Below are 22114 nucleotides of genomic sequence, written 5' to 3'. Positions count from 1 at the left end.
GATGATGGCCATTCTGACTGGTGTGAGATGATATCTCATTGTAGTTTTGATTTGCATTTCTCTAATGATTAATGATGTTGAGCATTCTTTCATGTGTTTGTTGGCAGTCTGTATATCTTCTTTGGAGAAATGTCTGTTTAGGTCTTCTGCTCATTTTTGGATTGGGCTGTTTGTTTTGTTATTGAGCTGCATGAGCTGTTTATATATTTTGGAGATTAACCCTTTGTCCGATGATTCATTTGCAAATATTTTCTCCCGTTCTGAGGGTTGTCTTTCCGTCTTGTTTATGGTTTCCTTTGCTGTGCAAAAGCTTTGAAGTTTCATTAGGTCCCATTTGTTTATTTGTGTTTTTATTTCCATTTCCCTAGGAGGTGAGTCAGAAAGGATCTTGCTGTGATTTATGTCATAGAGTGTTCTGCCTATGTTTTCCTCTAAGAGTTCGATAGTTTCTGGCCTTACATTTAGGTCTTTAATCCATTTTGAGCTTATTTTTGTGTATGGTGTTAGGGAGTGCTCTAATCTCATACTTTTATATGTACCTGTCCAGTTTTCCCAGCACCACTTATTGAAGAGGCTGTCCTTTCTCCACTGTACATTCCTGCCTCCTTTATCAAAGATAAGGTGACCATATGTGTGTGGGTTTATCTCTGGGCTTTCTATCCTGTTCCATTGATCTATCTTTCTGTTTTTGTGCCAGTACCATACTGTCTTGATTACTATAGCTTTGTAGTATGTCTGAAGGAGGATAACTTCTTACGTGTTCCACTAGACTGAGGCAGAATGTCCTTTCCTGGTACATGCCCTTCAGTAAACACTAATCATAGCTTTGTGGGAAAGTTAACATTCTATTTTCTCATATGCTTGCAAAATACTGAAGATGAAACATTCCCATTTCCATTTCACTTTATGAGTGTAAAGATGGAATCATAATAGCTCCTCTAACACTACAATCAATCATTGCTATGTTTTGCAAAACCTTTTTATTTTGAAATAATTATCTATTCACAGGGAGTTGCACAAATTGCACAGAGAGAGGGTTCTTCCAGATGGCAGAGTAAGTACGTCAGCTGACCTAACCCCCACACAATAAGGTAACTGTTAAAAACAATAAAAACAGTTATGTAAAGTCTTTGGAAATTGTCCTAAGGGCATGCAGCAAATGTAGAAACATTCATTCAGGAAAATCTCCTCAATCTCAGTAGGAACAGAGACTGTGGCATATGAGCCATAATCGGCTCCTTTACCCTCTTCAGCTTCAAACACTTTATTCCTGTGTACTCTGGGCAGGTGTGGCTCCCTTTCTTCCTGGATCTCAGTCTTTGGCTATGGCTTCACCCTGGGAAACCTGCTGGTGTTTCTTATCCCCACCTAGAAGCTCTATTCCAGGCAGGTGTGGCCAAGAAGACCTCATCTTCCTTCCCCCAGCCAATTCCCACCTGTTGGTGGAAGCTCTACTCCAAGTGCAGAAGCACGAGAATACCGGTGCCCCGACTGCCCCGCCCCAGCTAACTCATATGGTGAGGGTTCCGCACCATGAGGGGGGAGCTGAAAAGATGAGGGATTCCACCCCCTTTCCACCTGCAAGTGCCACTCACGGAGTAGGGATGTCACTCTTGGAAAAGAAGGTCCCTACCCCCGGCTCTGGTGCAGTGGAGCAGGGACTCTTCCCAGAGGGAAGTCAGCCATAAGACAAAGGAGCCCTACAGCTCTGCCTGAGGAGACTGACTTATTTGGAACAGAGCATGGAGAATTCCATCCACGGGCATCATCTAAATCAATGGAGATCTAGGTAGAGGGCGATTAAGAGAAGGCTGGTAACTCCTTGATATAAGCAAGATGGCAGAATAACAGAATTGTAATAGAGAGGACAAGGGAAAGAGACAGTCAGGAGAGCCCTTCTGGGATCACAGACAACTCTGGGGATCGGGAAGGCTGTATGTACGTGCAAGGCTGCACCCACTCAAGAGCAATCAGAGCAGGATATGGGGAACACTTGAAAGCATCTCCTAAGGTGCACAATGACTCATTAACACAGGGCGGAAGCATCACAGGCACAAGGGGTTTAAACACATCTGACCAAACACTAACTGAATACTAAGCACCTGACCCAGGGGCATTTCCCAGGAAGTCAGGCTTAGAAATAAAACCATGCTTATATCTGGCAGCCTGGAAGGCTGTGTGCATGGCTAAGGCTGCACCCTCTCAGGTACAATCAGAGAGGGAATCTCCAAACCGCTAGTCTCTGGCTAAACATGGAGCATAAACTCCATGAACTGTGACAGCAGCCTCTAAGCCAAACACAAATCCAACAGTAAAGGGTGAACATCTAACTGGCTAAGGGGCCTTAAGCACCATCTTAGGTCAACCAGGGGCAAGCCCTAGGTAGCCAGGCTAAAAGATCAAAATAGAAAAACATCCAAGCAGAGACATCCGAGGCTGCCCACTGTAGGAGAAAAAAAAGATTTCTCAGAATTAGTTCAGCCAAGTTGCTAAACAAAACAACCAAATAAAAACTTTCTAGCCTTTTCCCCTTTTCGTATTTGTAACTCCATTCTCCCATAGAGAGAGACTGGCTCCCATGAACTCCAATACGTTAATGGATTTTCTCAGTCTCCTTATAAGTAACAAACCTGCTGACCCACTGGTTACCTCTTTGGGTGTTCCCATGACTACAGTCCTGTCAGCCACATCTCAGTCCTAGCTCTACCATGTCTCAGTCCTAGCTCTACCTCTTAAATTGCATTTTCTAATTGTTTTCTACTACCATGTAAAAACGCACTTAAATATAGTTATTTCCAACAATATTCTTAGATTCACTAATTTTAATAGTTTATCTGCAAATTCTCTGAATTTTCAACATACCTGATTATGTCTGTGGTGATAGTTTTATTTCGTCCCGTCCAACCTTCATGCCTTTTATTTTGCTATGGCCTGAATGTCTACCTCCTCACCCCAAAATTCATATTTTGAAATCCTGACCCTCAAAGATGATGGTATTAGGAGCTAGGGCCTTCGGGAGGTGATTGGGTCCTCAGTGCTTCCCTCATGAGCCCTTAATAAAAGAGGCTCCAGAGAGCTAGCTTGCTCCTCCCACCATGTGAGGATACAAGAAGTCTGCAGGCAGGAAAGAGGGCCCTCTTCTGACCATGCTGGCACCTTGATCTTGGACTTCCCACACTCCAAACTGTGAGGAAAATTTTCTGTTGTTTATAAGCTATCCAGTCTATGCTATTTTGTTATGGCAGCCCCATGGACTAATGCATAGTTCATTTCCTTGCCTTATTGCACTGGATAGGACTCAGTACAAGGCTAACAGAAGGCATCGTGTTTTGTCCTCTATCTCACAGGGAATGCTTTCATAATCAAGTGTGCTGTTTGTTGTAGGTTTTCTGTGTCTTTTTTTTCTCCAGGCTGTACTTTTTTTTTTTTTTTACTATTTATTTATTTATTTGGTTTCACTGGGTCTTAGTTGTGGCAGGCGGGCTCCTTAGTTGCAGCACGTAGGCTCTTTGGTTGCAGCAGGCAGGCTCCTTAGTTGTGGTTTGCCGGCTACTTAGTTGTGGCATGTGAACTCTTAGTTGTGGCATGCATGTGGGATCTAGTTCCCTGACTGGGGATCGAACCCAGGCCCCTTGCATTGGGAGCGCAGAGTATTACCCACTGTGCCACAAGGGAAGTCCCTGTAAATGTCTTATATAAGATTTTTAGGGACTTCCCTGGTGGTCCAGTGGTTGAGAATCCGCCTTTCAATGCAGGGGACATGGCTCGAGCCCTGGTCAGTAGCCCTGCTACTGAGCCCGTGAACTCTGGAGCCCACACGCCACAACTAGAGAGAAGCCTGCACGCCACAACAAAAAGCCCGCATGCTGCAACGAAGATCCGTGTGCCACAGCTAAAGACCCAGTGCGGCCAAATAAAATATTTTTTTAAAGTACCTAAAATTTTTTTTATAATATAATAAGTTCCCCATTATTTTTAGTTTGTTTTTTAAAATCATGAATGCACGTTAATGGTATAGATTTTTATTATATCTGGATTTATAGAGATAAGCATATGCTTTTTTATCCTTACTACGTTAATGTGGTATTCACTAATTGATTTCAAAATCTAAAATAACCTTGCATTCCTGGAATAAATCAACATGGTCATGCTGTATTATCCTTTTAATATATTGCTTGATTGGTTTGATGACAATTTATGTAGGACTTTTTATGTTCATACAAAAGACTGGCTTATCATTTTCCTTTCTTGTGATGTCTTTGACAGGTATCACAATTATGTTCACCTCCGAGAACAATGTTGGAAGTATTTGCTTTTTTTTTTTAATTCTCTAGAAGAGTTTTTTCAAGATTCGTGTCATATTTTCCTTAAAACTTGATATACTTCTCCAGTGATAGTTTTCTTTGTCAGAAGGTTTTAAATTACAGATTCAATTTTTCTAGGAATTTGTCAGTTCGTCTATGTATTCACATTTATTTACATAAAGTTGTTCATAATATCTTCTTATGATCTTTTTTAATGTCTGTAGGACCTGTACTGATATCCCCTTTTCATTCCTCACATTGGTTACTTATATCTTCTCTCTATCTTTTTTTCCCCTTAATCAGCTATGCTAACAGTTTGTTCATTTTGAGTTTTCAAAAAATCAAGTTTTGTCATGTACCGCAATGTTCATTGCAGCTCTATTTACAATAGTCAGGACATGGAAGCAACCTAAGTGTCCAATGACAGATGAATGGATAAAGAAGATGTGGCACATATATACAATAGAATATTACCCAGCCATAAAAAGAAACAAAATTGAGTTAGTTGTAGTGAGGTAGATGGACCTAGAGTCTGTCATACAGAGTGAAGTAAGTCAGAAAGAGAAAAACAAATACTGTATGCTAACACATATATATGGAATCTAAAAAAAAAAAAAAGGTTCTGAAGAACATAGGGGCAGGACAGGCATAAAGACTCAGACGTAGAGAATGGACTTGAGGACATGGGGAGGGGGAAGGGTAAGCTGGGAAGAAGTGAGAGTGGCATGGACATATATATACTACCAAATGTAAAATTGATAGCTAGTGGGAAGCAGCTGTATAGCACAGGGAGATCAGTGCTCAGTGCTCTCTGACCACCTAGAGGGGTGGAATAGGGAGGGTGGGAGGGGAGACGCAAAAGGGAGGGGATATGGGGATGTATGTATAGGTATAGCTGATTCACTTTGTTATACAGCAGAAACTAACACACCATTGTAAAGCAATTATACTCCAATAAAGATGTTAAAAAGATAAAAATTAAAAAAAAATCAAGTTTTGGCTTTGATGATCTTCTATGTGTGAACGTTCTCTGTTTCATTAACTCCTGCTCTTATCCTGATGACGTCCTTTCTTTTGTTTTCTTTGAATTAATTTGCTGTTCTATTTCTAATTTATTGAGCTGGATGGTTATATCACTGATTTTCATCTTTTTCACTTTTCCAATACATGTATTTAATGTCATAAATTTCCCTGTATGCATGGCTTTAGCTGCATGCTTCATCTATATTTTCTTTTTGTTTTTTCTTGCAGTATTACACATGTAAGCCTAACATATATCCGTGGTTGGAGACAAGTGTTATAAATTCTTGTAAAGTGATGAAACATGGCTGCTCTCCTGGGTTGGTGAGGTAGAGCCTCCTATGGGGGTGTGCGTGGTCCTGGAAAGAGCATCACATTCACCTGGTGTGCTTTCCTCCGCATCTCCACAGTCACACTGTTGGAGCTGAGGAAACGCAGCAACTCTCAGTACTGCTTGTGCTTAACAGCACTTTTGCTTGTGACCTGTTAATTGCTAAACTCAGTGGTCACTTTTTAGTATTCACACCCCACTCTCTGACATTTAATACCACTGACTACTTTATCCTTTTGGAAACCAGTTCCCTGGCTTCTTTGATACAATTCCTCGATTCCAGGTTCTCTTTGTACTTCATTTGCAGTCTCTCTCTTCTCTACCAGTCCCTTGGTCACTCATCTCCTGCCCAAGATCTCAGATTCCGCATGAGCCCTTGGTGATCTAATCTATGCCTCTGACTTCTACTGACTACCACCTAATCCCCTGAATTGGAATTTTTAGCCTTGACTTCTTTCTGACCTCTGCACTCATATATCACACTCCTGGACACATCAAATATAACGTGTCCAAAATGGAGCTTAATATCTTTTTTCTCTCTGTCCCTACTACTAAAGCCATGGTTTAGTTCCTAGCTCCTTTTTCACCCTCATTTCCTAGCTGATCTCCTTCACTCCAACTTCCCTCCCCTCTAATCCATCCTCAGTACTGTTTGGAGAATTATCTTTCTGATACCATTACTTCCTTTCTTAAATCCTTCCGATTGTTTCTCATCACCTACAGACTAATGTTCAATTCCTTGGCATGGCATACACACTCCATGGTGCAGCAGACTTCTCCAGCTCCTCCTTCTATCACTCCTTAAATGTGCCCTATAAACCACAAACCACCATCCTATTCTATACTCCCATTCCTTCATCTACAACACATCCTGCTGCTTAGAATGCTTTTCTTTTCCCATTGCTTGTTCTCTCCAAATTCATCTGCTGACTTCTTACCCTTTCAATCTTTAGTCTCTCCGTTTTCTGCATGCTCCATATCTACTTTATCTTTAGGAACTACTGGTTTTACTTCCTAAATATCTTTTGAATCCATCCATTTCTTCCTATTAGTACCACCTCCATCCTGGTCTAAAATACTAATCATTTATCATGTAGATAACAATTTCCTTACCATTTCCACTCTCGTCCTTTTCAATACAATCTTCATTCTGCAGCCAAAGTAATGTTTTAAAATGTAGATATGGTCATATCATTTCTTGTCCTAAAAGTCTTCAATGATTTCATGGAACAGGAAGGATAAAGTATAAAATCCTTAAAAGGCCTACAAGGTTCCATGAGCAAGGTTCCATGAACTTGGGTCGCTGCTAACCTCACCAATCTCAGTTTCATTGCTGATACCTATGCTTCAGTCTCACAGATGGTTCCTCTTATACCCTTAGAAACCTCCCATCTCAGGGTCTTTGTTTAGTTATTTATTTTTGGCTGCTTTGAGTCTTTGTTGCTGAACATTGGCTTTTCTCTGGTTGCAGTGAGAGGAGGCTACTCTTCGTTGCGGTGCGTGGGCTTCTCATTGTGGTGGCTTCTCTTGTTGCGGAGCATGGGCTCTAGGCACGCAGGCTCAGTAGTTGTGGTGTGCGGGCTTCAGTAGTTGTGGCACGTGGGCTCAGTAGTTGTGGCTCACGGCCTCTAGAGCACAGGCTCAGTAGCTGTGGCACACGGGCTTAGTTGCACTGCGGCATTTGGGATCTTCCTGGACCAGCGCTTGAACCTGTGTCCCCTGCATTGGCAGGCGGATTCTTAACACTGTGCCACCAGGGAAGCCCAGGGTCTTTGGATCTCTATCTGCAATGATTTTCCCCACCAGCTCTGTCTGATTAATTCCGAGCCACTCCTTAGGACCAAGCCTTCGTGAACATCCCAATTTCCCTCATCATGCCCACTCCTCAACCACTTCCTCTCATAACAACCCATATTTTTCTTTCATTGAGTTTACTACAGTTAGTACTTAAATCTGTCTGTGCATTTGTTTTATTGTCATTTCCCCCAACTAGACAGGGACCTTCGAGGGAAAGGAATCACTTCTCTTTTGTTCACTTATACCCCATTGGCTAGCATGATGCTTGGCTCTGAGTCCTTGTTTCCTTGGACACTGTTCACTCACTTACCTTCCCTGTGTGTCCTTTCAGATTCGAGATGTTCTCCAGGCTGGTGGTGGAAAAAATGTGAATCACATTCCCATTGACTGCAGCAAACAGGTGACCTCCATTGCTAAAGCAACACTACCAGGAAATACAGGAAGAGAGCAAGAATGAAAGACAGTAGTCTATCTGGAGGTTACAGTTGAGTTCAGGGTGAAACCATGCGTAGGATTGGGAATCAGGGGAAGGTGCAAATAGGACTGAGAAGTGCTGACATCTCCACTTTCACTATTCCTGTAGCTCATATTGGCCAAGATGCTGACACTACCATGTGCACGAATCATGAAGGTGCTTGGGTCAGAGAATAGAACACTCATTTTGTCTGCAGAAGAAGTTTCAGAACAGGGGAGCAATTCCTCAAATCACTGTCTTGATTCCACAAGTCATCTCAGGGGGAAATCTGATGGGCTATTTTCTCTCCCTGTTGCTCATTTTCCCTGGCCCCTCCCAATCGCCAAACTCGCCTTCCCAGCTATGACTCCGATTCTGTGATAACTTTCTTTTTAATGTTTTTAAAAAAAATATTACTCCACAGTCACAGAGTGGACTGATCACAGGTGGGATCTCACATGGTTTGGTTCAGTGATATATTTGGTGGGCATAAAAGAAAGAGGATAGAACCAACATACTCAATAAGTTTGGTGGGAGAATTGGATTTCTTTTTTTTTTTTTTTTTTTTTTTTGGATTTCTTTTTAAGCCACCAGAATTCTCTAAGACAGTCTTTGGTCCTACCTCCCCAGTTGTGCTAGTTCTTGATATTTCAACTCTGGCTTTCCAAGAAACTGGACCTTTATCTCCAGCAGTTCTTACCTCTTTGCACCCTCTGACAGGGTATTCTTTGAAAGAACGTATATCATCAATGAGTAGATTCATAAGGCGTAGTTTGTCAGCAAACCCTACTACAACGTAGTGTCCAGATGGGTGAAGGCTGATTGTATAAGCTTCTTCTTGGTATTCCTTAAATAGTTCCAGGGTGCTGTGAAAAAGATAAATTATTGAATATAAGTCTAGCCCACTGAGTCCCTCAAGTCCTCCATTGTATCTGGTACATATTTTTATCCTAGCGTTTGAGATACTTTATTACTTGCAATTATTGGTGCCTCTTTTTCTAGATTTTGGTTACTTGAGGGTAGTGTCCAGCAATGAGTATGGCAAGTAAGGGGACTGAATATGGCGTTGTCTAGACATGTTGAAGGCACAGCTCCATTTAGATTTCCAAATCAGAAGTATTGCACAATTTTTTTTCCAGCAGCCCCAGCAGCTATATACAAGAGCAAAGAAGTTACGTCATGGGGCCAATCTAGGCTGGAGATTCTCAAGGAAGCTGTGCCAGGAGGATAAAATCACTGGGAGCTGAAGGTGGTTGGGGCAGTGATCTGGATTCAAAGGGCAAATCAATGGTCTGGAGAGCTCTGTGGGGCAAAAAGCAGGTCTAGTGGGGGTGAGGGGATAGGAAAGCTAAAAGGACACAGGAGGGTATGTAAGGACGGGAGATATTGGGATGTTTCTTTATGTCCCACGTGCCAAGCATGGTGTCTGGCACGTAGCAAGCACTGAATAAAGTATAAAGTGATTTTCTAGCTCATGCAAGAGTGAAAAGTAAAGAGAATAAGGTAGTTTGACTGACTTGATTAAAAAAAAAAACTTTTCCAACTGAAAGCTTCTAAGTAATTAAAATTTCAAACCTCTAATTAAAATAATTCGCATGGAAAATTTTTTTTTTTTTTTTTTTTTTTTTTGCAGTACGCGGGCCTCTCACTGTTGTGGCCTCTCCCGTTGCGGAGCACAGGCTCCGGACGCGCAGGCTCAGCGGCCATGGCTCACGGGCCCAGCCGCTCCGCGGCATGTGGGATCCTCCCGGACCGGGGCACGAACCCGTGTCCCCTGCATTGGCAGGCGGACTCTCAACCACTGCGCCACCAGGGAAGCCCTACATGGAAAATTTAACAGCTGAAATCGTGCACATCACAGTAGCAAAGCCTTTCACTCCTTACTTTGATTCGTAATTCCAGATGCGAACAGACCGATCCACAGAGCAGGTGGCAATGAGGGGTTTGCGGATGCAAGTAGCTAGACCAGTGATGGATGCTGAGTGTAACGGGTACATCAGATACTCAAAGCGGGCAGGCTCCCCCTGGAGAAATCACACAGAATGAGATTGGGCAGAGGAAGCAAAAGGCTGGTAATGCACTCCAGCTCTCATTACTACTTCTGGACGTTAATTAGCCCAGATGCCCAGAAATCAGGCTGTGGGCAAACTGCTTTAACATTATGCATATTTTCCTATACCATTATTATTTTAAAACATCATTTTAATGGCAATAAAGTATTTTATTCTATGAATATACCAGAATTTAATTTATCTATCCTTCTACTATAGGAACATTTAAGTGGTCTCTGATTTTTGTTAGTTAGGGGTAACACTAGACTAAATATTCTTACATGTAAGTCTGTGTTCCTCTCTGATTACTTCCTTAGATGCTGTAGGGTAAGTGCCTGACATTAAGCTTTTGAGTCTCAAGGCATCTATTTCAAAGGACATCCATCTTGAATAAACATATTGCCGGTTGTATGACACAGCTACCAGCCAAATAATCTGCCAAGGAATTAAGCCGTCCCCACCCTTGAAGATCTCTTTTGCAGAAAGTCCTGGATAACTTAAATAACTGACTTCTTGAGTGACCCCACTTTTCTCTTCCTGTGGCCTAATTCTCACTCTCATGGCTAAATGACCATTAAATCAATAGTGAACTCGCAAAACCCTAGACACCCCACCTTCAAACCTTAATAAATGCAGAGCCCCAGGTCCACCTCTCTCTTTAACCATGGCCTCACTGTGTGGCCCTTGGGCTTGCTCTGTACCCTCCAGGACCTGTGAGTAAGAAATCTTGTTCCTCAAAGTTCCCTGATGGCTTTTTTTTTTTGCAGTACGCGGGCCTCTCACTGCTGTGGCTTCTCCCGTTGCGGAGCACAGGCTCCGAACGCGCAGGCTCAGCAGCCATGGCTCACGGGCCTCGCCGCTCCACGGCATGTGGGATCCTCCCGGACCGGGGCACGAACCCGTGTCCCCTGCATCGGCAGGCGGACTCTCAACCACTGCGCCACCAAGGAGGCCCCCCTGATGGTTTTTGATGAAGTACATCCTACAATCACAATAGGAACCAAAGGGCCAGTCAGGCCACAGCATTGGCCCTGGTTGGGGGAGTGTATGTGGGGCCTTAGCTAGGAGTAATACCGCTCCCGGGGAGTGCCTCCGGCATTCCTAGCTGATGGCATCACCACCAATAGGTTGGGACCCACACAACAGATATATTTCTAGAAGTGGAATACAGGGCAAAATGGTGTGAATGATTTTCAAGATCTTAATGAGAACTCCCAAATTTCTCTGCAGGGAGACTATGTTACTCCACAAGCAGCAGCAAGGAGAGTTGGGTGAATGATTTTAAGTTAATATTTATCCTATTGCACTGCTTGTGTAGATTCCAGGTGTCTGTCATCAAAGACATTACACCTGGGACACCTGAATGAGGAGTGATGACTGGGGAGTTTAATGAGGTGTACATACTTTGTTCACAAGCCAAGGCAAAGGCTGAGCTGGCAATCCCCTCAAATTCAGACGCTTCCCTTCTCTACTGTGTCAGAAAGAGGTGCTGGGCTGGGGTCGGGGTAGGCACAGATTATTCCCATTCTTCTCCATCTGCTTCCCCTTCTTTCTCCAATATCGTCAATCTTGCTGTCTCTACTAGCACATTTCTATTAGCTTTTTTTTTTTCCCCTGAAGGATGAGCAAGAACTAATGTGGGGAAGGGGACAATATAAGAGTGCCCCAGGCGGAGGTAGGAGCATACTGAAGCCTTTTGGCAGAGGGAACATGCAGACTCATGGTGATCAGAAAGGCCAGTCCTATCAGGTGGAATGATGGGATGGGGCTGCGGAGACATTGCCCAGCCCTGTGCACCTAGTTCAGTTCTTCTCAGAGCACCAGGAAGCCAATGAAGGATCGCAGCTGTGATGACGGTGGAGGTGGTGGAGGATGTGTATTTTGCGATAACCACATCTGGGATTTGAAAAGATCACTCTGGCAGCCAAACAGAATATAAATCAGGTGCTGGAGGGCAGACTGTACATGCAGAGACAAGCAGGAAACTTTTCCAGCCTGGGAGAGAGAGTGGAAACACTCCCCTCCACAGAAGGTCCCACTCTCTGGTCTAGTTCTCTCCTCCCTACACAGCCTTCCTTCTGAGAGGCCCTGCCCACCAGCAGGGAGAGAAGCTCTATGCAATGAGCTCACCCTTCTACACAGAGAAAGTGGACAGAGTGGAGATCCAGCCATCAAATTAGTCCTTTCTGAGTCCTTGTGAATGAAGTGTCCCCAGGTGAAATGATAAAAATGTCTTAGTTTGGGGTATACAACATAATGACTTATATACTAGCCGACAAGCTTTTAAGTACACTCAAATTCCTGTTATGTTAAAACAAAAGCAATTCTCTCTTTTCCGCCAGGTCTCTGCACCTCATTCTATGAGGCCAGTATTACCTGGATACCAGAAGCAGATAAAGGCATCACAAGAAAACTACAGAGCAACATCCATTATGAATGTAATTTGTTTTTGAATTTTATTTTATTTATTTTTTTATACAGCAGGTTCTTATTAGTTATCCATTTTATACATATTAGTGTATACATGTCAATCCCAATCTCCCAATTCATCCCACCAGCACCCCCCGCTCCCCGCCACTTTCCCTCCTTGGTGTCCATATGTTTGTTCTCTACATCTGTGTCTCAATTTCTGCTCTGCAAACAGGTTCATCTGTACCATTTTTCTAGGTTCCACATATATGTGTTAATATACGATATTTGTTTTTCTCTTTCTGATTTACTTCACTCTGTATGACAGTCTCTAGATCCATCCACGTCTGTACAAATGACCCAATTTCGTTCCTTTTTATGGCTGAGTAATATTGCATTGTATATATGTACCACATTTTCTTTATCCATTCATCTGTCGATGGGCATCTAGGTTGCTTCCATGTCCTGGCTATTGTAAATACTGCTGCAATGAACATTGGGGTGCATGTGTCTTTTTGAATTATGGTTTTCTCTGGGTATATGCCCAGTAGTGGGATTGCTGGGTCATATGGTAATTCTATTTTTAGTTTTTTTTTTTTTTTTTTGTGGTACGCGGGCCTCTCACCGTTGTAGCCTCTCCCGTTGCGGAGCACAGGCTCCAGACACGCAGGCTCAGCGGCCATGGCTCACGGGCCCAGCCGCTCCGCGGCATGTGGGATCCTCCCGGACTGGGGCACAAACCCGTGTCCCCTGCATCGGCAGGCGGACTCTCAACCACTGCGCCACCAGGGAAGCCCTATTTTTAGTTTTTTAAGGAACCTCCATACTGTTCTCCGTAGTGGCTGTATCAATTTACATTCCCACCAACAGTGCGAGAGGGTTCCCTTTTCTCCACACCCTCTCCAGCATTTGTTTTTCGTAGATTGTCTGATGATGCCCATTCCAACTGGTGTGAGGTGATACCTCACTGTAGTTTTGATTTGCATTTCTCTAATAATTAGTGATGTTGAGCATCTTTTCATGAGCTTCTTGGTCATCTGTATGTCTTCTTTGGAGAAATGTCTATTTTGGTCTTCTGCCCATTTTTGGATTGGGTTGTTTGTTTTTTCAATATTGAGCTGCATGAGCTGTTTATATATTTTGGACATTAATCCTTTGTCCATTGATTTGTTGGCAAATATTTTCTCCCATTCTGAGGGTTGTCTTTTCGTCTTGTTTGTAGTTTCCTTTGCTGTGCAAAAACTTTTAAGTTTCATTAGGTCCCATTTGTTTATTTTTGTTTTTACTTCCATTACTTGAGGAGGTGGATCAAAAAAGATCTTGCTGTGATTTATGTCAAAGAGTGTTCTTCCTATGTTTTCCTCGAAAAGTTTTATATGTCCAGCCTTACATTTAGGTCTCTAATCCATTTTGAGTTTATTTTTGTGTATGGTGTTAGGGAGTGTTCAAATTTCATTCTTTTATATGTAGCTGTCCAGTTTTCCCAGCACCATTTATTGAAGACACCATCTTTTCTCCATTGTATATCCTCGCATCCTTTTTCATAGATTACTTGACCATAGGTGCGTGGGTTTACCTCTGGGCTTTCTATCCTGTTCCATTGATCTATATCTCTGTTTTTGTGCCAGTACCATACTGTCTTGATTACTGTAGCTTTGTAGTATAGCCTGAAGTCAGGGAGTCTGATTCCTCCAGCTCTGCTTTTTTCCCTCAAGAGTGCTTTGGCTATTCGGGGTCTTTTTTGTCTCCATACAAATTTTAAGATTTTTTTGTTCTAGTTCTGTAAAAAATGCCATTGGTAATTTGATAGGGATTGCATTGAATCTGTAGATTGCTTTGGGTAGTAGAGTCACTTTCACAATATTGATTCTTCCAATCCTAGAACATGGTATATCTCTCCATCTATTTGTATCATCTTTAATTTCTTTCATCAGTGTCTTATAGTTTTCTGCATACAGGTCTTTTGTCTTCTTAGGTAGGTTTATTCTTAGGTATTTTATTCTTTTTGTTGCAATGGTAAATGGGAGCGTTTCCTTAATTTCTCTTTCAGATTTTTAATCATTAGCATATAGGAATGCAAGAGATTTCTGTGCATTAATTTTGCATCCGCCAACTTTACCAAATTCATTGATTAGCTCTAGTAGTTTTCTGGTGGCACCTTTAGGATTCTCTATGTATAGTATCATGTCACCTGCAAACAGTGACAGTTTTACTTCTTCTTTTCCAATTTGGATTCTTTTTATTTCTTTTCTTCTCTGACTGCCGTGGCTAGGACTTCCAAAACTATGTTGAATAATAGCAGTGAGAGTGGACATCCTTGTCTTGTTCCTGATCTTAGAGGAAATGCTTTCAGTTTTTCACCACTGAGAATGATGTTTGCTGTGGGTTCGTCATATATGTCCTTTATTATGTTGAGGTAGGTTCCCTCTATGCCCACTTTCTGGAGAGTTTTTATCATAACTGGGTGTTGAGTTTCGTCTAAAACTTTTTCTGCATCTATTGAGATGATCATACGGTTTTTATTCTTCAATTTGTTAATATGGTGTATCACATTCATTGATTTGCATATATTGAAGAATCCTTGCATCCCTGGGATAAATCCCACTTGATCATGGTGTATGATCCTTTTAATGTGTTGTTGGATTCTCTTTGCTAGTATTTTGTTGAGGATTTTTGCATCTATATTCATCTGTGATATTGGTCTGTAATTTTCTTGTTCTGTAGTATCTTTGTCTGGTTTTGTTATCAGCGTGATTGTGGCCTCATAGAATGAGTTTGGGAGTACTCCTTCCTCTGCAATTTTTTGGAAGAGTTTGAGAAGGATGGGTATTAGCTCTTCTCTAAATGTTTGATAGAATTCACCTGTGAAGCCATCTGGTCCTGAACTCCTGAACTTTTGTTTGTTGGAAGATTTTTAATCACAGTTTCAATTTCATTACTTGTGATTGGTCTGTTCATATTTTCTATTTCTTCCTGGTTCAGTCTCAGAAGGTTACACCTTTCTAAGAATTTGTCCATTTCTTCCAGGTTGTCCATTTTATTGGCATAGAGTTGCTTGTAGTAGTTTCTTAGGATGCTTTGTATTTCTGCAGTGTCTGTTGTAACTTCTCCTTTTCATTTCTAATTTTATTGATTTGAGTCCTCTTCCTCTTTTTTTGATGAGTCTGGCTAATGGTTTTTCAATTTTGTTTATCTTCTCAAAAAAACCAACTTTTAGTTTTATTGATCTTTGCTATTGTTTTCTTTGTTTCTATTTCATTTATTTGTGCTCTGATCTTTATGATTTCTTTCCTTCTACTAACTTCGGGTTTTGTTTGTTCTTCTTTCTCTAGTTCCTTTAGGTGTAAGGTTAGATTGTTTATTTGAGATGTTTGTTGTATCCTGAGGTAGGATTGTATTGCTATAAACCTCCCTCTTAGAACTGCTTTTGCTGCATCCCATAGGTTTTGGGTCATCGTGTTTTCATTGTAATTTGTCTCTAGGTATTTTTTGATTTCCCTGATTTCTTCAATGATCTCTTGGTTATTTACTAACGTACTGTTTAATCTCCATGTGTTTGTGTTTTTTATGTTTTTTCCCCTGTAATTGATTTCTAATCTCATAGCATTGTGGTCAGAAAAGATGCTTGATATGATTTCAATTTTCTTAAATTTACTGAGGCTTGATTTGTGACCCAAGATATGATCTACCCTGGAGAATGTTCCGTTCGCACTTGAGAAGAAAGTGTAATCTGCTGTTTTTGGAAGGAATGTCCTATAAATATCAATTAAATCTCTCTGGTCTGTTGTGTCATTTAAAGCTTGTGTTTCCTTATTAGTTTTCTGTTTGGATGATCTGTCCATTGGGGTAAGTGAGGTGTTAAAAGTCTCCCACTATTATTGTGTTACTGTCGATTTCTTCTTTTATAGCTGTTAGCAGTTGCCTTATGTATTGAGCTGCTCCTATGTTGGGTGCGTATATATTTATAATTGTTATATCTTCTTCTTGGATTCATCCCTTGATCATTATACAGTGTCCTTCCTTGTCTCTTGTAACATTCTTTATTTGAAAGTCTATTTTGTCTTATATGAGTATTGCTACTCCAGCTTTCTTTTGATTTCCATTTGCATAGAATATCTTTTCCATCCCCTCACTTTCAGTCTGTATGTGTCCCTAGGTCTGAAGTGCATCTCTTGTAGACAGCATATAGAGGGGTCTTGTTTTTGTATCCATTCAGCGAGCCTGTGTCTTCTGGTTGGAGCATTTAATCCATACACATTTAAGGTAATTATCTATATGTATGTTCTTATGACCATTTTCTTAATTGTTTTGGGTTTGTTTTTGTAGGTCCTTTTCTTCTCTTGTGTTTCCCACTTAGAGAAGTTCCTTTATCATTTGTTGTAGAGCTCGTTTGGTGGTGCTGACTTCTCTTAGCTTTTGCTTGTCTGTAAAGCTTTTGATTTCTCCATAGAATCTGAATGAGATCCTTGCCAGGTAGAGTACTCTTGGTTGTAGGTTCTTCCCTTTCATCAGTTTAAATATGTCATGCCACTACCTTCTGACTTGTAGAGTTTCTGCTGAGAAATCAGCTGCTAACCTTATGGGAGTTCCCTTTTATGTTATTTGTCATTTTTCCCTTGCTGCTTTCAATAATTTTTCTCTCTTTACTTTTTGCCAGTTTGATTACTATGTGTCTCGGCATGTTTCTCCTTGGGTTTATCCTGTATGGGGCTCTCTGCACTTCCTGGACTTGGGTGGCTATTTCCTTTCCCATGTTAGGGAAGTTTTTAACTATGATCTCTTCAAATATTTTCTCGGGTCCTTTCTCTCTCTCTTCTCTTTCTGGGACCTCTAATAATGTGAATGTTGTTGCCTTTAATGTCCCAGAGGTCTCTTAGGCTGTCTTCATTTCTTTTCATTCTTTTTTCTTTAGCCTGTTCCACAGCAGTGAATTCCACCATTCTGTCTTCCAGGTCATTTATCCATTCTTCTGCCTCAGTTAGTCTACTATTGATTCCTTCTAGTGTATTTTTCATTTCAGTTATTGTATTGTTCATCTGTTTGTTTGTTATTTAATTCTTCTAGGTCTTTGTTAAACATTTCTTGCATCTTCTCGATCTTTGCCTCCATTCCTTTTCTGAGGTCCTGGATCGTCTTCACTATCATTATTCTGAATTCTTTTTCCGGAAAGTTGACTATCTCCACTTCATTTAGTTGTTTTTCTGGGGTTTTATCTTGTTCCTTCATCTGGTACATAGCTCTCTGCCCTTTCATCTTGTCTATTTTTCTGTGAATGTGGTTTTTGTTCCACAGGCTGCAGGATTGTAGCTCTGATTGTTGTTTCTGCTGTCTGCCTTCTGGTGGGTGAGGCTATCTAAGAGGCTTGTGCAAGTTTCATCATGGAAGGGACTGGTGGTGGGTAGAGCTGGCTGTTGCTCTGGTGGGCAGAGCTCAGTAAAACTTTAATCCACTTGTCTGCTGTTGGGTGGGGCTGGGTTCCCTCCCTGTTGGTTGTTTGACCCAACACTGGAGCCTACCCAAGCTCTTTGGTGAGGCTGATGGCGGACTCTGGGAGGGCTCACAACAAGGAGTACTTCCCAGAACTTCTGCTGCCAGTGTCCTTGTCCTCATGGTGAGACAGAGCCACCCCCCGCCTCTGCAGGAGACCCTCCAACACTAGCAGGTAGGTCTGATTCAGTCTCCTGTGGGGTCACGGCTCCTTCCCGTGGGTTCCAGTGCACACACTCCTTTGTGTGTGCCCTCCAAGAGTAGAGTCTCTGTTTCCCCCAGTCCTGTTGAAGTCCTGCCATCAAATCCTGCTAGCCTTCGAACTCTGATTCTCTAGGAATTCCTCCTCCTGTTGCCGGACCCTCAGGTTGGGAAGCCTGATGTGTCGCTCAGAATCTTCACTCCAGTGGGTGGACTTCTGTGGTATAAGTGTTCTCCAGTTTGTGAGTCACCCACCAGCAGTTATGGGATTTGATTTTATTGTGATTGCACCCCTCCTACCATCTCACTGCGGCTTCTCCTTTGTCTTTGGATGTGGGGTATCTTTTTTGGTGAGTTCCAGTGTCTTCCTGTTGATGATTGCCCAGCAGTTAATTGTGATTCCGGTGCTCTTGCAGGAAGGAGTGAGTGTAATTTAAAAATTAGATAAGAACAAATGTTGGCAAAAATAGAAATGAGAACACTCGTACACAGCTGATAGGAATATAAATGGTGCAGCACCTTGGAAAACTATCTGGCAGTTCCTTAAATGTTTAAATATTGAGTTACTACGTGACCCAGGAATTCCACTCCTAGGTATACACCCAGAAGGATAAAAACATATGTCTACAGAAAAACTTGTACACAGATGTTTATAGCAGCAGTATTTATAATATCTAAAAGTTAGAAACAGCCCAAATGTTCATCAACTGATGATTAGACCGACAAAAGTGGTACAGCCATGCAATGGAATATTATTTGGACATGAAAAGGAATGGAGTACAAGGGACTTCCTTGGTGGTCCAGTGGTAAAGAATCTGCCTTCCAATGCAGGGGACGCAGGTACAATCTCTGATCGGGGACCTAAGATTCCACATGCTGTGAAGCAACTAAGCCCATGCGCTGCAACTACTGAGCTCATGCACCTCAAGGATAGAGCCCACGTGCCGCAAACTGCAGTGCCCACGCGCCCTGGAGCCTGCACGACAGAATTAGAGAGGGAAAACCCACATGCCACAACTAGAGAAAAGCCCGAGCACCGCAACGAAAGATCCTGCATGCCAAGCACCACAACGAAAGATCCTGAATGCCTCAACGACCCGACGCAGACAAAAATAAAAAAGGAGTGGAGTACTGATACAAGCTACCACATGGATGAAACTTAAAAACATTGTGCTAAATGAAAGAAGACAGTCCCAAGAGTCCACATATTGGTATGCAATGTTCAGAAAAGGCAAATCTATACAGACACAAGACAGTAGTGGTTGGCTACAGCTGGGAGGGAGGCAGATGGGATGGTGGGAGCATAATAGCTAAAGGGCATATATTTTTTTTAAGTGATGAAAGTGTTCTAAAATTGATGGAGGTAATGGCTGCACAACTCTGAATATACTAAAAACCATTGTATGGTACACTTTAAATAGGTGAACTGTATAATGAATTATAACTCAATACAGCTGTTATTTAGAAAACCACAATTACTGAGAAAGATATATTAAAATCTCCTACAATTGTAGGTGGTTTATTTTCCTTGTTGTTCTGCCAAAGTTTGCTGGATATATTTTGAGTCCATGCTATTAGGTGCATACAAATTTAAAACTAATGTCTGCTTGATGAAGTGAACCTTTTATAAGTACAAAGTGCTTCTTTTTATCTTTAATACTGCTTTTTTGTTGCAATGTCTGCGGTGTATTCATACTGGCTTTCTTTGTTATTTAAAAACAAAAAGCAATGATAAACCTTTACATATATACATCTCTGTGCACAGAAGCAGGTATAGCCGTACATTAAATACCTGAAGTACACTTGCTTGCTGGGTTAAAGACAGGTACAATTTAAATCTGACAGATGTCTCCAGGGTGTTCTCCAAAGAGGCTGCAGCAATCACATTCCCGGGCACCCCTCTGCCCGCCGCCCAGGGTATCGGAGCGCTCCTTACGTGGACAACTTGAAATTTGAGTTTCTTTTGCTCTGTTATGAAGTGGTGAGTGAGCCTGCACTCAGGAATTGGATTAAAAATTTCCCACATGGTGACCAGTCTCCAGGCTGGAAGGAAGCGCTGCTGGGAGACTCACCTTGCTGATCTCCATCAGGGACATGGTGATGCTGTAGAGCTGGTTCTTGCTGGTGCTGGCGATCAGCATTTCCTCAGAGGGGCTGAAGCACATGCAGAGCACGTCCTGTTTGTCTGACTGACTCGGGTCATTGCTCTGTGGGTCCACAGGAATCTGCCCAAGACACAGAACAGCGGTCAGCAATGGCCTCACATTGTCAGGGTGTCCTTGGGCTTTCAGATTCTCTCAGATACTGTAGCTTATAGACTCCTGACCATGCTTCCGGGATCCTCCTCAGATGTGGAGAAGGGAGGGCTTGAGGGGCCTCCGTTCCTGTGGGTTTCCTACTCACCTTTAAGTGATTAGTGGCTGAATAATAAGGCAGCAGCACAGGTGAAACTGATCCATCTGTACGTCTCAGTTTGAGATCCCCCTTCACAACAAGCGTTAGTCTAACCCCGACTCTCGCCCAGCTGTTGGGAGCCCAGTGTGGGCGCCCACCTGCACCAGGTACACAGTGTGTGCTCCAGGGCAGTAGAGGGGAAGGTGGCAGCCCTTCTACCACGTGGAGTAGGTGACAGGGCAGAGAGAAGAGAAGGGGTCACACAGCTCCTGCAGCAGTCTCAGAGGGCCGGGAGCTCCTAGTGGACATTATGAAACTAGATTTCCTTTTCCCTGCTATTTCTCTCCTTCCACTAACAACCAAACTTATTGAAAGGCTGGTCTGCACATACCATCTCCACTTCCCTACCACCCACTCAGTTCTTAACTCCTTATAATGTGGCTTCCACCGCATCATTTACTGAAACTGTTCTCATAAACATCACCAAAGCCTGATGTCCCTGCTCGGCCCTCATCTTCTAGGCTTTTCTAGAGCCTGCAGCAGTGACCTCGGCACCTTCCTCCCTAGAAGGCCCCGGCCTCCTGTGCCGCCCTCCCCCTGCCTGGAGTCCTGTCTTCCTATGTACCCCCTAACCTGTCCTCATGAAGTCTACTTTCACTGCCTCACCAGAACAGCAAGGGCTCTGGGAAGCCCTCCCTGACCACCCCGGGCTGAGTGGGCCCTGATGTTCCCTCAATGTGCCCACAGCACCCGGGGTTCCCTCTGCTGTCACACGCATCACACTGTATAAAGTAGAACGGGAGCCCGCAGACCGAGGACAGTGTCTGTCCCCACGTCTGTCTCCTGGTGCTTGGAGCAGTGCCTGACACATAGCAGGCGCTCAGTGACTGCGCGGTGTGGCCTCACGGTCCTCCCCCAGACAGCGAGGTCCACAAGGGAAGTGCCCATGTCTGATTCACCCACCGCAGGCCACACCACAGAGCCTGGCCCATGATAGCTGCACGACGGACGTTTGTTGACTGAATGAGTGAAGGACGACACCTTCTCAGTGCCCTGCTGGATTCTCATCCTGTCTCAGTCTTGAAATTAGGAAATGCTAAGTTTTGTCCTCAGTTCTCTTTTTGGCTCTATATTTTTCTCTCTCAGTGATTTTACCTAATATAAGGGTTCAGCGAAAACAATAGTAGTAAAGTAATTACAATAATAAATACTTAAGGGCTTCCCTGATGGTGCAGTGGTTGAGAATCTGCCTGCCAATGCAGGGGACATGGGTTCGAACCCTGGTCTGGGAAGATCCCACATGCCGCGGAGTAACTGGACCCATGAGCCACAACTACTGAGCCTGCGTGTCTGGAGCCTGTGCTCCGAAACAAGAGGCCGTGATAGTGAGAGGCCCGCGCACCGCGATGAAGAGTGGCCCCTGCTTGCCGCAACTAGAGAAAGCCCTCGCACAGAAACGAAGACCCAACACAGCCAAAAATAAATAAATAAATAAATTTATAAAAAAAAAATAATAATAATAATAAATACTTAAAATAGTATTGACTATGTGCCAGATACAAGCCAAGCACTATGGGTGTGTGTGTGTGTGTGTGTGTGTGTGTGTGTGTGTGTGTGTGGTGGATATATCGATCTCACTCCCAAGGTCTAAACCACATATCCAACT

The 22114-nt window shown here is 42.8% G+C and overlaps 1 protein-coding gene across 1 annotated transcript in view; it reads right to left on the bottom strand.

Moving 5' to 3' along the window:
- Nucleotides 1-22114, bottom strand: part of CFAP57 (cilia and flagella associated protein 57) — a 77502-nt gene that overhangs the window by 41563 nt on the left and 13825 nt on the right. Inside the window, exons 5-8 of the mRNA XM_065889203.1 lie at nt 20127-20279; nt 9791-9930; nt 8607-8772; nt 7763-7876 (exon numbers count right to left, since the gene is read on the bottom strand). Coding sequence (XP_065745275.1) covers nt 7763-7876; nt 8607-8772; nt 9791-9930; nt 20127-20279 — 573 coding nt within the window. The remainder of the gene's footprint in view (nt 1-7762; nt 7877-8606; nt 8773-9790; nt 9931-20126; nt 20280-22114) is intronic.

Source organism: Phocoena phocoena, chromosome 1 (assembly GCF_963924675.1).
Source record: "Phocoena phocoena chromosome 1, mPhoPho1.1, whole genome shotgun sequence".
Lineage (NCBI taxonomy): Eukaryota > Metazoa > Chordata > Mammalia > Artiodactyla > Phocoenidae > Phocoena > Phocoena phocoena.
This window is presented reverse-complemented; position numbering and strand designations above follow the sequence as displayed.